The sequence below is a fragment of the Bombus vosnesenskii genome, unplaced genomic scaffold (genome assembly GCF_011952255.1).
Source record: "Bombus vosnesenskii isolate JDL3184/JDL3185 unplaced genomic scaffold, Bvos_JDL3184-5_v1.1 scf7180000013883, whole genome shotgun sequence".
Classification (NCBI taxonomy): Eukaryota; Metazoa; Arthropoda; class Insecta; order Hymenoptera; family Apidae; genus Bombus; species Bombus vosnesenskii.
Window position 1 is genome coordinate 1,528,794 of NW_022883264.1, and position 17,824 is coordinate 1,546,617.

General features: G+C 29.0%; 1 protein-coding gene across 1 annotated transcript; it reads right to left on the bottom strand.

The window, feature by feature from the left end:
* Positions 1-6,295: 6,295 nt before the first annotated feature.
* Positions 6,296-17,682, bottom strand: LOC117239121 (enolase-phosphatase E1). The gene is made up of 9 exons (XM_033504444.1): positions 17,587-17,682; positions 17,293-17,431; positions 15,783-17,094; positions 11,423-11,577; positions 10,682-10,783; positions 9,565-9,755; positions 8,992-9,124; positions 8,731-8,854; positions 6,296-8,638 (listed from the first exon to the last, which is right to left on the bottom strand). The coding sequence occupies exons 2-9, from the start codon at positions 17,419-17,421 to the stop codon at positions 7,092-7,094; spliced, it is 3,693 nt and encodes a 1,230-aa protein (XP_033360335.1). The 5' UTR covers positions 17,422-17,431; positions 17,587-17,682; the 3' UTR covers positions 6,296-7,091.
* Between the last annotated feature and the right edge of the window lie 142 nt (positions 17,683-17,824).

Sequence of the window (17,824 nt, forward strand, 5' to 3'; positions counted from 1 at the left end):
ACTTACAACTTATTTTCTGAAAATGAACGAACATTTTCCTTTTCCTCGCTGTTATACCGTTCAGCAATTTAATAAATATTAATTAATCAATGAAATTAATCTTTTCCAAACTTCAACATATTCACTTTTATACAGGTCATAATGTTCAAACAATCTACACTAAACCAAACATTAAAATAATTTAGAAATATACTTATTTCATGGGTAATCAATTGCAATTATTGTTGATTAATTTTAAAATACTGCACATAAGAACTTAGTATAAAATGTTGTAAACCAAGCATATAATTTCAACTTATTAATTTTTTAAAAATTGTATACTGATATAGATTTGTAAAATTTATGCAGGTACTAAAACAGTGTTAGCAGTGCCATCTGTTGATACCATAAAAAAGTATAACGGTTATAGAAAGAGTCGATAATTTAAATTTATACGTATCTTTTTACTCTATACATATTTATTAAAATTAAATCCATAAATAGAATTAAGAAATATGAAAAAGATAATAAACAGTAAAAAGGATATAAATTATTTATCAATTATTAATCAAATTATGTTATTATTAATCAAATTAAAAAAATATGTTTTAAATTACTTATTTTTAATAATAATAAAATTTAGAAATCACTTTAACCAATTTTTTTATATTGTACACATCACTGTAAAACGAAAATAAAATATTTAGACGCTATACCTTTAGAGATAAAAAATACTGCAGAATTTTATTAAGGTTCAGATGAGGAAATATATCAGGGGATATGTAAAAACACTGAAAACGAATTTTCATTATTTTATTTAAAAAGACATTCGTCGTACAATATATGTATAACAATTCATCTTTGGTGTAGACTATCTAACACAGAAACGCGTAAATTTTAATCAAAATCTCTATGCTTCTATCGACGAAGCATGTACAAAAAAACCTTTATTTTAAAAAACCGTCTAAAAATTCACTTCACCATATTATGAGTATTATGATATTTGTCAACACTTAGAATCACGTCTCAGTATTCCTGACACAGATGAAATAAGTAAATTATCTCTGTTCCCAATGTAACTAAAACACAAAGAAAAGGAAAAAATATTTGTATACACTTGTACTTTGAAAAACTAAAGGAGAAATTAAGAAAAGTTATCGTTAAAACCATTCTCAAGTATTAAACGGTCGTGGTTTCATCTTAGGATTAGATTTTACATTCGTGATAACTGGTGCCTGGGACAGAAACTGCATACACTGCATAGCAGCATGGAAATATAAATCAACATAGAAGGGCACGTTTTACCGCAAAAAGGTGTACAAAGAATAAGAGGGCGCAATTAGGTGCAATATTCGCGAAGAGAAATCATTAAATTTTAGATAATGCCGAGATAACATGTAGCAAAGCATAGCATTGAAAAGGAAGCTTATGTATTACTTGTAGCGTACGAGAAAAAGGTTTTAAAACGAACACTTAGTTGAGGCTAGGTACGCGAACTTTTTTGTACCGGTGAAAGACCTTACACTTACTTCGCGTGTAGTAAAGGCTTTCAAACAGAAGCGACTATAAAACAGTTTTTTATTCCCTTCGCATAGCATACGTTTTGTAAGAGAAAGTTTAAACGCTTGCAGCCTTTAATTTTATATAAACAAACCTCTAGTAGAGAACGTTTTGACTCGTTTATTATTTTCTAAACATGCACTCTTAAAGCGTTGATATATGTGGAAAAAGAGATAGATAAATAAAGGAATAAAATTTATTTGTTGTAAAAGAAATTTATATAGAAATTAAATAATAGAGAAATAAATATGACACAATTTAATCGGTAAATGAGTATATATTTGAAAAAATGTATTAAGAAAAGTATTATAGGATAATACGTATAATCAAACGCATAAAGTTTAAATTACACGAAGAAGTCAATTAAAATATCACAAAAAACATGTACATATATGCATGTAAAGGTAGCAAGAACATTTCAAAGTTACTAGTATTCTTTTTAATAGAATTTATATTTCTTCTTTTTAATACAAGTAGAAAAAGTATAGCATGATATATTAGAGCGTATTGAAAAATCTTTATAAATTATTTATTTAGAAAGGAAGTCTCTTATTGACACAGATTATTTGGATTTTTAAATTTCTTTAATCTTTAATGTCCTTCAATTCGTAATTTTAAATCAGTGTACCTTCAATATTAAATATTGAACCATTGCATGGACACTGAAACCTTCTGTATATTCTTACATGAAACATAAAACATCTTACAAGATGATTTGCATTTCCCAGTAAAAAATGGTATTTCAGCATTTTATACAAGAGAAAAGTGTCGTAGAAAAAGCAATATCTCATACGTTCGAACAATATGTATTTCAAGTACCAAATATTCGATACATCTTGTTCTTAACATTATGTCGAGGAAAAAAAAAGAATCGTATCCAGACAATATTATTGCTTCAACGGAAATTATCGTTAAAATGACGGAGACTTTTTACATCTCGATCTACTGAATTAGTTGGTTGAAAATTGATGCTCCGGTGCGCATAGTAGAATGACTAGCACTCAGGATCGATCGGGTGAAAATGCTGCTGCACCTAACATTATCGACTAGCTGAGGACAAGAGTAGCACGAACCAATTCGAGGAAACAATACCGAGAGCGGATTAGTTTTCAATCATGTACATCGATATACTTTAATCGCAATTCTTTTATCTTTTTATGACGTTCCTTTAACTCTATGTTGCGGACGCTAATCTTTTTTTTTTTTTTCTTTCTTTATCCCATTATATTTAATGTAATAATATTACCACGAGAATATATACACCTAAACAAAATTTACAGTATGAAGAATATAAGGATGAGTACGCTCTGATTTCGATTCGATATCACGGTTATCCTTTCTCTTTTAAAATAAGTTTGCTCGCGCAAATTCGAAGCCTTCGTTAGGAACAATGAAATAAAAGTTGAACGCTCGGATTCTAATTGCAAAATTCATTTATTTTGCTCTACGAATGCAGTCAAGAGTTCAGAGAGAACAGAATCCTCAATCCTTTTCTTTTCCTGTACAGTGCATACCGTTCCGGAGTCAGTAATGTGTTACTCTTCGTTCAATAAAATGTGTGTTAAGATCCGATGATCGTCGAACTTGATACGATGAAATAGAACTGAGTTTTGTGCCCCTGCCATGTAATACACACACGCACGCACACATACATATTACCACGCATACGTTAATTGTTTAGAGAACACTGGAAAATAGTAATTTTTCTACAGATGATCTCGTGTAATAAAGAAGAAAAGGAAAAGTATTCAAAATACTTGACTGAGAAAGAAAAGCAACGGAGCAGTCTCTTAGAGGATACGAGTCTTTAAGGATCTCCGTCGAAGGTTATCGTTAAAAAGTATCAATTAAGTCCGTACATTCTCTCCTACACTTATATTGACATGTTACATAAAATAGCCAATGAATTACAAATAATAATCGCTAATCGATACGAAGCTATTGTTTATTAGTATTCCCTATCTTCGGTACTTAATGTATCTCGGTATCTAAGGTATTTTGAAAGGACGACAAATCTTATGCATACAATTTAAGTAGCTGTACCACTTGTAAGCCGCAAGAAAACGTATTCTTGATGGATATCACGTTCTTCGGTTCGCTTACAAGATCTACAACCATTATTACATACGAGTTCAACTGATAAAATGTGTCACGAGTAAAAATAATATCTATATATAGATATTTACATATAAATACCGTTTTTACTACATTACAGTATACATATATATACACTATACATGTACATATACATACACATGTATAAGCGACACATTCATTTCATTTCTAACAAAATACAAAGCATCAACGTTTTATTAGTGATTTACGACTGATTTGACGAATATCCGATATTATATCACGAAAAGATAATAAATAACAAGGCAGTGTACGACGGCCATGCGACCATATGCGAATAATAACACAATAAAGCTGCGATGACATACATCTTAGAGCGTGGTCGCATCAAGTCGAGTATCAAACGTTGATTGAAGGTCTCTAAGTTGACAAGTCACAGTAAAAAAAATGTCAACGTTAAACTTACAAACGCTTCTTAATTTAACGCTTTGCGGTTCATAGTCACATTGAAAAAAAAAAAAAAACAAATGATTTATTCCATTGCATTTTACATGATCAATAGATTACATTCTCATTTGTCGTATCGCGCGTTATCCAATTAGTTTTATCAGAATACTTCAAGTTCGACGCCTGTAAATAATACTTATAAATCAAACCGCAAAGAGTTAACGATCCCTAAACTTAGAACATCAACGGCGCTATTTTACGTTAATTGAACATGATCGTGTACGTTTGAAGAGAAAATACTAAGGTTCGTTGAAATCGAGCACTCGAATAAAAATGAAACACAAAGCAAGTAAAGAGCAATCTCATACGTCGCAAATTATCAATATGTACTTCGGTTCTTCCGACTATCGACGCAAGAACAAGAATGGATGATATGGGGATGATGATATCTGATGATGCCGTGAAAGTCAGCCGAGAAGAACTTCATACATATTGTCAGTTAGCGTCCAAAGATTTTAATTTTATCGTACTGATTGGCAGAGTCAGTTCACATTTTCAAACACGATATTAATAGACATAATATAAAAATATAAGGTATTTACCGAAAGAACAATTAAAAAACACGTTATGGCAAAATGTCGGCAGTTTACAGTCGTTAACGCTTCGGGGCTGTTAACATCGAGCTTTTTAGTATTTTTATTAATTATCGTTAACAGAGGTGACCCTAAAAATTTCAATAAAATCGTTCAATCGTTGCGGTTGAGCATTTTCGGGCACACTTATGTTATCGATTATGCATTCGATGAATTTGCAATCGTACTAGATTTTATAATATCAATTGGAAATTTTCCTTATATATCTGACTTAAGGATAAGTTATTGTGTAGGATCAAATCGAACATCGGCAACGGTCTTATCCGCTCTGATATATCCTCGGATATATTTCATCGTGAAACGAGGACTATCAAGCATACAAGATTCAAATTCCGTTTCAGGTAATAAATGGAGATCATTATTTTTTAACAATCTCTATTCTCTTTCTATCAATTCATGGTGAATCGTGCAACGCCAAAAAAAAAAAAAAAATTTATTGAGTATTGAAATGGTTTTTGTTGTAAGGACACCTTATAAATAAATGCGAGGTCTGTCAAGTGTCCTGTAAAATATGCATTCGTTTAAAGTCTCACAATCGTTTAAGGTTCAAAGTCTCATAATCGTTACTGACTATATGTGCACTTATAGATAACAAGTCTAGAACACGCTGACGTCGCAATTCGTTTATTTCATTTATTCGCTTTTGTGGGTCGCTGAGCTTTTCTAGCATAGCCGCTGGCGAAAAAGGGAAACGAACCAAAATCAAAAAACAGAAAAGAGAAAATACGGAAGCTTCGATTGCTTACTATACTGTCTACAGTCTACAGTCTTCACAGTGTCTTCAATCAGGCAGGATGTATATTAATTTCAATAAAAATATTAGTATTAGTACGATAATCTGCCAAAGGAATTATTACAGGTGATTAACAAATGAATTGTTTTAAATTCCCTATGTCTATCAGCATATCGTTAAATCACAGTCAATTTTGCAGGAATGGATAATAAATAAATAATCGAGTTCTTGTCAAATTCGGAAAATAATTTACGAATCCTAAAAAGAAAGAAAAGAAACTGTCGGGAAAAAAGCGGTCATTTCATAGAAAAAATGTTCACATTATCAATCCGTAGGAATAAATGAATAAATTTTCAAACCGAAGTGTTTTTCCTTCTAATCGGATTGTTCTATATTAAATACATTTTATATAACTAATAAAATAATGAATACGTGCAATACACCATGTTACAGTCACATCATTGACCATATACGAATGTCATGATTTTTATAGGACATTAATAAATGCAACACAAAACTTCCAATCGCTCAAAATCAACTTAATATCGATAAAATGTTAATTATGATACACAATATAAAATACAGAAATACGCAATGCATATAGGCCAACATCATTCTAAGCTAGAAGTATATGTTTCGATAAATAAATGTCAAAAAAGGCAAAAAAAAAAAAGAGAAAAAGATAGGAATATGATATTACGTTATAGTAACTCGCACAACGCGAAAAAATATATCTAATATAGTCGAATAAAATTCATTGTAAAACACAGTTTATCGATAGTAAGTGTAGACTTATGATTCAAAGATCACTGTGTTACTATCAGTTTATAAAATTAAGTACACAAGAGAGTATGCAAAAATTATATCGTATAGTCTAAAGCCAGCGACTTTTCGAGGCATTACCAATTCAGTCTTAAAATCATATATAATCAAAGTTCCCTGATTGTTGTTAGAAACTAAAACAGTGATCAGATCTTTAAACATTATATGTATAATTATAGAAAAATCTTCAAACTGATGAATTAGTTCATTTGGCACAAAGTACATTCGGTATTTTAGCATACTCCAACTATGATGAATTTGCTATCCTATAAATGTTCATACCGTAACATTTCGTTTAGGCAATACAAAAGAAGGATACACATCGTAAAATCTAATAGAAAACAAAAAATCAAAAATACTTTTTAGTCTTGCTACAGCGAATGACATTTTCGATTATCTCTGGGTCGATTTAAATTAAGAATAATCTGTCTACTATAAAAAATACATTTATGTAGACAAACCAAAAATGGCAGAATAAAGTATAACGAAATAAATTAAGCAAGTGAAATAGGAACTGAGTGTTCGTGAATTTTTAAAGAATTTTCTATTTAACATAATCGACAAGCATGCAATATATCAAACTGTAACATTAGAAAAGATAATCGAACGTGAAACACGCTGTATATGTCGCATCATCGTCTTCCTTCACATTTGTTGAAGAAATAGAAATCTTATGAACTGTATTTTAAATTAACGTATTACATCTTTAACGTCGTACGATTTATGTAAGGTGTAGGGAGCCAACTTTTCAGTTTATATCTGCGGATAAGTATTGTGGGTTGGGGTTATGTATGAAGGACTTCTTAAAATGTATAAGAACAAGATTAAGACGTCGCAGCTACAACTACAGGGGGAACAACGTCAGGTTCGCCGGCACCATCGGCTACTGCAGAATCAACGACCTTTTTAACTTTTATAGATTCTGCACTAGTCTCAGAGGAACTCTCTGGTTCACCATTTTGCGCAGATGTACTACCGCTCGTTGACGAATTAACATTTTCATTCGATGACCCCTCGTTTAGTCCATTTCTCTGTAATTTATCATCTGACAGTGGTACATCTGTATCTCCGTTTTGTGTTGTACCATTTAATTTTTTCTTTTCAGAATCCACTGTATTCGTTTCTTTTGTTTCATCCGCTACAGCTTCTTCTTTCGTTGGTTTCTCTGTCAATTCCTGTTTTGATGCTTCTGCACTTACTTGTTTTTCTGCATCGTTTGCGGACGTTGCTGTTTCCTCTGTTTCTTTCGTTTTAGGGGATTTTACGTTAGTCAATTCTGTTTCTGTTTCAGATTTTGTTTCTTTAGCTACTTCTGTTGTATTTTTAATTTCAGTATTTGTATCTGCTTTGCTACTAGTAGCTTCTGGCTCTGTTATCGTTGGCGCAGTAATTTTTTCTACACTTGTCAATGGTACATTACCATTTTCTGCAGGTTTTTCTTCTGTCTTAGTGGGTTCCTGCGCAGGTTTTACCGAAGATTCATTTTCTGATGCTTTAGTTTCTGTTATACTAGGAGTAATTACAACTTTTTCAGTGGATTCCTCTTTCGTTTCTTTTTCTGGTTTATTAGCACATTCTTCTGATTTTTCGTTTATACTGTTACTATCTTTCTCTTTTGATGCAGTTTCAGCAGGTTTTACCTCTGATACTTTCATGTCATCAGATTTAGTTTCTTTAGCAGTATTTGACGATTCTTCAGTCTTATTCTCTGTAATAGAAACTTCTTCAGACTTTGATTTAGGCTCACTCATTCCAACGTCCAAGGGGTCATTTGCAGTAGGAGTTGCCTCTGGGATAGATTCTACAGACTTCTCTGTATCTATTGGCTTTTCGACTTTTTCAGAAATCGCAGATTTCTCATCATCTTTTGAAGGTATTGCTACTGATTCGGCGTTGCTACTCACGTCAGCTTGCACATTTTCGGAAGTGTCTAGTTTTGTACTCACCTCTGATGGCTGAAGTTCTACCTTTCCAGCCGTATTTTCCAGTTTTTCAGCATTTGGCGCATCTTTTGTATCAATAACCATTGGCTCTTCCATTTTCACGTCTGTGACTGGAGCTTCCTTTTGTTGCTGATCTTTTATACATTCTTTTGCTTCTTCTTGAACAACTTCTTTTGTTTCTACTTTATCGGTCATTTCAACATCTTCGGAAGTATCCATTGGTTCACTAACATCAGATGTACTCTTACTTTTACTTTCTTGAACTTCTGTAGTTTCTAACTTTTGTCGTTTTGTAGAAGTTTGAAATGTTAAATCTAAGAATGACTTAATAGTTGTGAAAGCCACTCTTTCTTCATCAGTAAGAGGAGCATTGCCTTCACGCAGTACTATAACCGTTGATAAGCCTGCTTCTTTTGCAGCAGCAGCTTCTATAATAGAAAAACATAAGAATTAGTATCTATTCATGAGTATCACTGTGGTTTGTAAATGCTAATATATCACGATATACATAGTTACTAACCTTTGACAACATCAGTTAAGAAAATTACGCTTGATGGTTCAGCTCCAATTTTATTTAATATATTTTTATAACTACTTGATTCTTGTTTTGCACCTACTTCAGTATCAAAATAACCACTGAAATACTAAAACACACACAACAATATATTGTTGTACTTTATATAAACTATATAATAAAATATAATATAAATAATTTATTACATTCAACGCTCATATAGTTATAAGTACTGGCATCTATGACAGGTAAACTATAATAAAGTACCTTAAGTAAGTCACCATGTATGGAATGTCCAAATAGAAGTTTTTGTGCTTCAACACTACCACTTGAATAAATATAGACTTTTTTACCATCACTCGTCCATGATTCTAGTGCTTTGGGTACATCTTCATAAACACTATACAAATAATTCATTTATCATTTCATGAATCATTTTTAATTGTTCATTATGTTATAAATTGTTTATCATAATTGTAGTGATATATTTATGCCAAACTGAAGTGAGCCCTTACACAACATATTCACCTCACTACATATGGTGTTTATATAGCTATATATCATTATTTATCTTTAAACTCTTTTTAGATATATAGCATTTTCCTTTGATATTAATTAAAATATAACAGTTAGCAATAAATTACGAAATATATTCAGGGATATCTATAGTAGGCTTACAGATAAACTTTTTATAAGCATACTATTGAAAATATATCATATTTCATAATCACATATATCATAATCACATCTTTTACATGTACTAATTTTAAATATTGAATTTTGGAACCTGAAAGTGTTTTTGTTGTAAATTCTAATGAGAAGAAACTATCAGAAACTCACTGTGCTTTAATTGTTCCAGAATTATAAGCTTCATGCCACATGTGCCCCTGTAATTGTTTCAGTGCTCCAGTTTTCCTGTCGCCATCCATTTGCCATAATATATTTTTTGCAAGTGATTTTCTCTCTTCTTCTGCATTAGTACCAGTAATTGGTACAAAACCATCAATTTTATCTTCTTCATCTTTTTTTGCCTACAATCAAAATATTGAATACTTAAACACAATGCTTTCTTTATTAACAAAATCACACACGTGAAATTTATTTTAAATAATAAATAAATATTATTATAAATATATCTTTAAAAATATAATTATTTTTAAAATATATAACCAAATAATTATAAAATAATTATCCCAATTTATATTTTTTTAAAATTGTATTTTTTATTTATAATAAACATTCTTGTATTTAATTCTATTTTTGTTTTAAATTTCTTTTTACTATATTATTTATATTTACCTTAGACATATGTGATAACATTACAATAAATTTATTATAAGTAAATGAACTTTAGAATGTAAAATAATATGAAATAACATGTAATAATATAAAACTTCAATAATTAGAAAAGTAAAATGTGTATGTTAAATGAAATTCTAAAAGAATAATCAAATAACAATAAACAAATGAATATTCAATGATTGGATTTAAAGAAAATTATATTTATATAATTTGAAGAATAAATATAGTACTAAAAATTTATTTAGCTCCAATCTCAAGCTTTATAAATGTGCAATCTGGGTATCAATCTTCTGGGACAAAGAATGTTCCCAGGTCAATGTCTAGCAGCAAGCAGCTGCCTCTTACCTGTCATGCTATTGGTCACTCTCTAAAATACATCACTAAAAGTTGAAGCACTAAATTTACTGTACTGAATTAAGATTTTAACAACAAAAGAAAGATATTTAAAACATAAATAAAAGAGTAGTATAACATATATATATATAATATATATATATATATAGATATATACATTTACTATAAACAATCCATCTCATTCAAGTATCATAATTCTTTATATTATCCTCAAATATTTTAATATTTCAATATTGATTAATAAAACGGTTATTTTTACATACAATATTTATGTTAATATTCAATTGTTTCCAATATTTACCTGCTCCTTTAATTTTTCAAAGTCTTGTTTGAATTCTTCATCCTCCCATTTAGTTTCAATATATTTCTTTAAATTTTCTCGCACGTAAGGAAAAAGTGTGTCCTGAAAGGAAGGTAAACGTGAATGTAGTGTGTGCTCGTCGATCGAATTAACTGTGCGATGCGCCGTTACGGTTTCCGTTATTTTGAAAAATCGCATGTGTAATTATGTTACGCACAGTAATGCTTTCGTAGCTAAATAATCCACGTTTCGAATATGCAGAATTTTCTAAATGTTTATTTAGTTTGTTTTCATTTACAACATGTTAAAAGTAACAACCTCAACATTTCGCAAAAAAAAAAAAGAACATTAACAGTAAAAGTAAACAAATATAAAAATGTTAATGTTCGAAATAAGAAAGTTCGACATGATTTATATGATATTTTATTCGCTTTAGATTAGACGAAAGCATCTATTGCCTGCCATGAAACTCGCTGTCTCACGAACAGGGAACCTGAAACTGGATTTCAGCCGGCATAGTAAATGCTGAGAGAGAACACACACATACAATACGCGCGAAACTATAATCCACAAATTTTTTTTCGTACAATGACTCCATGATAACATTCGGAAATTTCTCTGCGAGATATTAGCTGTGTGGAAAATTTTAATCATTAGGTAATGTCAGAGAATGTGTTGGAGAACCGGTGAAATGCGAGAACTGTAGGGCGCGTTCTGCCTCACGGCCATAGTCTTTGTTACCTTCACGAAGCTTATGCTCGTCGTGGTGCCTTCGATGTCAATTAAGATCACCGTTTCCGACAATAAAGTTTCCTCTTGATCCTGAGTACGTTTTTCCCCGGCCATTTTTACGATTGACTCGCCTTCGACCGTAGGATAAATAACAAATATATCACCTCAGTACGTTCAAGCACGGTGTATATGTCGACGCGTTCTTGTTGAGAGCCGGCGAGTGAATTCGTTCCTCGTTCTGCGCCGGTGTGTGTGCGAAGCTGCCTCTCCCTTCACCCCTACTTGTGCTGAGCAACCAGGATCGTATTTATCACGCTTATTCTCGATTGCATTACCATTAAACTCCCTATTATTTTTTCCATTAAATAGTTACAATTTTTACAGCTGTACATAAACTTTCATAATATTTTAGTTGTTTAGACATCAAACATTATTTTTACCGCCTTTGCATTCGCTATTACTATATTAATTCTATGAAATTATCATTCTACTTCTATGGCAAATTGTTTATTATACGGTATTTAAATTTACGATTATAGAAGTATAATTCGAATGTAATTTGCAAATATAATGTTTATATTTAGTAATGCAATGGTAAAGTTGAATTTTATATGTTTTTGTTCGAATTAAAAACTTTTTGATAGGATTATTAGTTTGATCTCAATAAAAAATTATTATCACTACATGCAATGTTGTTTTGTTACGAAATGGATGTTTAAACATATAATCTGAGACAATAAATTACTGAAATAAGAAAGATATTTTTTAAAATGTTAAAGGGATCTCAGGCGATTGATACATTCCTGAATCTGCTACGAAAATTCTAGATTGGTGTTGGTGAATATGTACTTGCAGAAAAGAGCATGTGTTACGTATGTGTGAATCGCTCACTTCCTTCAGCCAATGAACGAAGCTGGTTTGCGTCTGTGCGATCGTAGCACGTCATTATTGCTCCGCAAAAATTGTTTTGATGAATAGCCATTTAATAAATGTAGACTTTCAAAAAATTTTCTATTAGAAGCTTTCTAAAATTTAAGTATATTCTCCACGATTTACTTTTCAAGTAAAGTAAACCATGATTACAGTAAAAAAGCAGGATAAATATTGACTCGCTCGAACGGTTTCCGATATTACTCCGCGTAAAAGTAGTTCCTCATGTGTTATTTTTGTTGATTTTCCAAAAAATTAAGGAAATTTGAATGATATTTACAAGCAATACGAAATACTATGTACGATTCTTTTATATTTGCTGAAAATGCAGATTTTCCTACATCAAAAAGTTAAATGCCTTGTTATGTACGATTGCAAGTACAAAGTAACACAGCTGGTAAATTCGACCACCTGATTTTTGCGAGACAGCGCCGCATCGGACACTGAGGCGCAACCATTTAAATTTTGACATTTGTCTCAGCTGCACGTGTCTACCTTGACTGTATCTACATATGAGAACAACGTGCACACTACTACTGTTAAAAATTGTTATGCGTTTTCTTTTCTTTTTTATTGCTCCATCCACTTATGTTATGATATTATATATTTCATTGTAAATATATAAATATTTGAAAAAATGATATTAAATATAAATATAAATATTTAAGCAGCACTTTAATTTTTGTAATATGATAATAAAGATGTTGCAATGTATAAAAGTCTCAAATCTTATTATTTTAATTCAACAATTATAAATAAAATTATTACATTATTAAATATTTTTTGGAACATAGAAATTATATTTTATACTAATTAATAAGGTTGCATGGAAAATATTATACTACAAAAAAATTAAAAATATAAATGCTTATTTGGTTTTTATTATAAAATTTTTTTAATAATTTATTCACAGCAATAAGAAGTAATTACATGTCATATATACAGTATGTTTAGAAAATGTTAACTATGTACATGTATAATAAATTACATATAATTCTTTATTGTAAATATATTCAATGTAATTACAGTATTATAGAAAATTGTACTAATGTTATAAATACATAACTGAATGTATGTATGTGTGGAATAAAACTGAAATAATGCACAATAAAGACTACTTTGCAATGATTTTTCAATATTTTATTTTTGTAATGCTGTTTATATCTATGAGTTTTTTCATATACATACATATAAGTTATATTGCTTTACTAAAGTAAAAAATGATATGTTAAATACGTCAAATAGTTTTAATATTTTTAACTGTCTTGATGTTGTGAAACACGTTTATGACATATTCAATATTAAATCCTTAATAACATTAAAATTAGTAAGCATTCCTGTAGTTACAGTGGTATCTTGAGTAATTAGAATTTATTTATTTTGGAATCTTCATATTTCTTCTACATTTGAAGTTTTAACAATAGTTTATTTTCAAATACTAAAATTTAATTTTCAATGTTTTTATAGATAATTTCAGGTACTATGTTTGCAACACATTGCAGTATATGCTGTTTATGTTTCATACTTAATTACTCTATAAGATATTATATACATAATGAAGGACTAATTTGAAAAAGTAGTATAATACACATATTATTATCATTATAAACCAAATAATTATAAATTTACTTGAGTGCTATTAAGATCATTCTAAATTAGAAATATTATAGTAAATATATCTTACAAAAACAAAAAAAAAAAAATGAAGTACATTACAAACATATACAAAAGTTGAAAAATATTTCTAGAAACATGATATTAATTTTATACAAGCAAAGAAAAAATTATTTTCTTTGAGGAAGCTTTGTATAAAATTGTATAAGTTTTTGTGTAAAATGCTAATAAGCTTTTGTATTAAAATATTTAATAACAAGTAGTTTAATAAAATATAGTATTTATAGCAATACTATTTAATATAGTATTTATTATGCAGTTGTTTAATATGAATGTATTTATTTCATGAAATAATAATTCAATGATTAAAATATACAATGAAATATTTTAATACATTATTTAGTAGCAAGTTACATGTCATTTTTTTATGGAAGGAAGATAAAGAAATTCCTGCTTTTAATTATTTAAGTAAAATAAAATTGATGAAAATAATTTAAATTGTAATGAAACAGTAAAAAATTAGATGTTAGTCCACATTCTTAGTCAGCTCTTTTAATTTTAAATTGCATTTATAAATATATAAAATAATTAAAATAAATACATTTTTGTAAATAAAATAATCTACTAATTATAATTAATCAGTGCAATTTTAATTTAGAAATTTAATTTAGTTTCACTGTATTTTTGTTTGAATTGTATGTAGATCATATCTACTTAGATTTTATATTTTGTAATTTTTTTAGTTTCTCTCCCAGATGTTTATTTAAATGTATTCTAATTTCTTGTTGATTATTACATTTTTTTCCACATTCTGGACACTCTGGATCTCCTTCTCCGTGTTCTCTCTTTCGATGTTTAGATCGATTATTATAGGTAGAAAATGATTCACCACAATCTGGACATTGATAAGGTTGTTCACCAGTATGTTTTCTACGGTGATAATCTCTGGAGTCTTTTCTTCTAAAACTCATATTACAATATTCACAGACAAATGGTTTTTTTCCAGTATGTAATAATACATGATTATATAAAGATTTAGTGTCATTAAATCCTTTTTCACATTGAGCACATTTATAACGTCTTTCACCATCATGTTTACTTTTAATATGATTTACTAAAAGTTGTTTTACTCTATATGTTGCATTACATATGTCACACTGATAAATAGGGTCTACTCTTCCTTCATGTACTCTCTCTTTATGTGCTTTTAAAGACATTTGATGTTTAAATTTCTCGTGACATTCTGCACATTCATACCATGGTTTTTGTTTTATTAAAATTGGATCCTGATTATTTATTTCATGAATTTGTACCATATGATATTTTAACATACGGTAGGTTGGAAAATCTTCTACGCAAATTGGACATGTAAATAATTGTGGTAATGTTACACTTTTATCATTTTTCCAATGCTTCTCTAAATGTTCATTCATATTTTGCTTTTTACTAAATGACTTATTACATACGTTACAAATATACCTGTTATGAGAAAAATGAATTTTTCTATGAAGCTTTAAAGCGTTTGTAGTTCTACATCGTTGACCACAGATATCACATTGATATGGTCTCTCACCTGTATGAATTCGATGATGTTCTTTTAATCTAGCTTTTAACTGAAATGACTTACCACATAGTTCACAAATGTGAGGTCTTGCCCCTTTATGAACAAAGAGGTAATGTTCATATAAAGAATTTTCTGCTCTAAAATCTTTTCCACAAGTACTACAAATGAATTCATTCATATTTTCATTATGCCTCATTTCATGAAATTCTAGTCTTTCTTTTCGTACAAAATGTTTAGGACACTTAGAACAATGATATTGACGTGGAGAAATAACTTTTGTCTCATTTCCATCTATCATTAAAGAAAGTGTAGAATCTTCACAAGTAGCACATGTAACTAAGTCATTAATAGCATCTGGATCTAAGTCTGAAATTAGTTTACCACAAAGATTACAATTTATAGATACTTTCTCCTGTTTTGTTGTTGCTATAGCTTTTTGTATGACATCTTCACTAATATCATCTTCACTAGTACCAACTTGTATTTGTTTTACACCAGAATGTTTATAATTTTTTTGATGCCCATTCAATCTAGTTCGTTTTGTAAATAATTTTCCACACTCTACACAAATATAACGTTGTAAACTCTTGTGTGTGTGAAAATAATGATCCCATAATAAGTTTTCATTACTTGTTTCTTTATCACATAATGTACATTCATATTTATCTGTTTTACCTAGCTTGTGTCTTTCCATGTGAAATTCATATTTTAAGTGTGAAAGATAGCGAGCACCACATAATTTACATACATATTTTAAACAAGATTTATATATATCATTTTCATCTTGTATATCATTTTGTTCAAGCATAGTGTCTTGTGATGTTATACATGTATCTTTCTCACTTTTATAATCAGTCTCACTGTCTAGCCAATAGGTATTATCACTCTCAGGTTCATTTTTCACTAATGGATCTGCAGAATTATAAACATAATCCATTAAATTATTAGACACATGTGATATTTCTTGTACTTTTGATATTTTTGAGAGATGAACAGAATTAGATTCCTTAAGATCTTCTCTTGTGTCTTTTTCTACTTCAATTTTTGTGTTTTGTTTGCTAGATAATGCATCAATACAATTTAAATTTTCCTCTTTGTAGTAGTTTGTTGAGATTAATACAGGTAATGTTAGGCTTACTTCTTGATTAGGCATATTTTCAATATCTTCAGTAATTGTTGTTTTGTTTCCATGTTTTAAATGTATATTATTTATAGTATTATTAAGATGTACTACATTTTTATGTATTTGTATATTCTTTTTCTTTATATGTTTGTTTTCAGAATGATTTACCATAGCTAATGAGATTTGGAAGGTATAATCACAGCCTTGAGGATTACTAACTAATAAAATCATTAAATCTACATTACAATTTGGACATGTATATATAGCATCACTATGAATTTGTGAAAAGTCTGTTACTTCTTTAGATAGATCAAAGAAGGATTCTATTTGTGATACATTTTCTAATCTTTTAGAATATTCCAATACTTCTTGAATAAATTTGTAGTAAAAAGTAATTTTGTCATAACATGACAAACATACATATTTTGAGCCATTATCATCAATAGATATCTGTAAAAGTCATTTAAGGTAATATTAATTCAAAACCTTTTCATATGATATATTAATAATGTAATAATATATATTTTCTTATATAAAACAGATAAATTATTAAGATATTTTAATAATCATTAAGTTTAAATAAAATGTTCAGATTTTAAACTACAATTAATACTTTTAATTTCTATCACGTATTGTATATTAACGTACTGAAATTGGCAATGTTTCCTTTATTTTATGTATTAAATCTGTTGATCCTTCAAAGATACTTTTATGCTTTCCTTTTACAAGATTTACACCACATAAACGACATATTAATGTATCCTTTGAAGTATCCATAATTAGATCTCTGAAAAATTTATTATTAAATATAATTTATGTAAAGATTAAAAATGTATAATATATTGCATATATTAATATTTTTCCATATCTTAATAAATCATTGAGTAATTAGTTGAAATTTATAAAAAATATATTGTATTCACTAAAATATACCACACTTACACATAGTTTTGATGATTTGTTTATTTGAGGTTATTATATCTTTATGCAGGTGTAATTACCTGCATTAATTAAAACATAATTCTTTTGTTATAAATAGTATATATCTTATTAAGCTTTGTTTTAGAGATTTTAGATATTGCTTAGTATTATAATTATATTATTAGAATTACAACATTAGCAAATATTTTTCTCAATAGTAACTTAAATTTTTATATATACTATATAAATGACGTTTGGC

Bases quoted from the DNA above. Each gene is read 5' to 3' on its own strand.
- LOC117239121 (XM_033504444.1), bottom strand. From the start codon at position 17,421: ATGGATACTTCAAAGGATACATTAATATGTCGTTTATGTGGTGTAAAT. The intron at 17,095-17,292 runs GTACGTTAATAT...TGACTTTTACAG, and splicing joins AGGAAACATTGCCAATTTCA to ATATCTATTGATGATAATGG. The intron at 10,784-11,422 runs GTAACAAAGACT...CCTTCCTTTCAG, and splicing joins CGAGCATAAGCTTCGTGAAG to GACACACTTTTTCCTTACGT.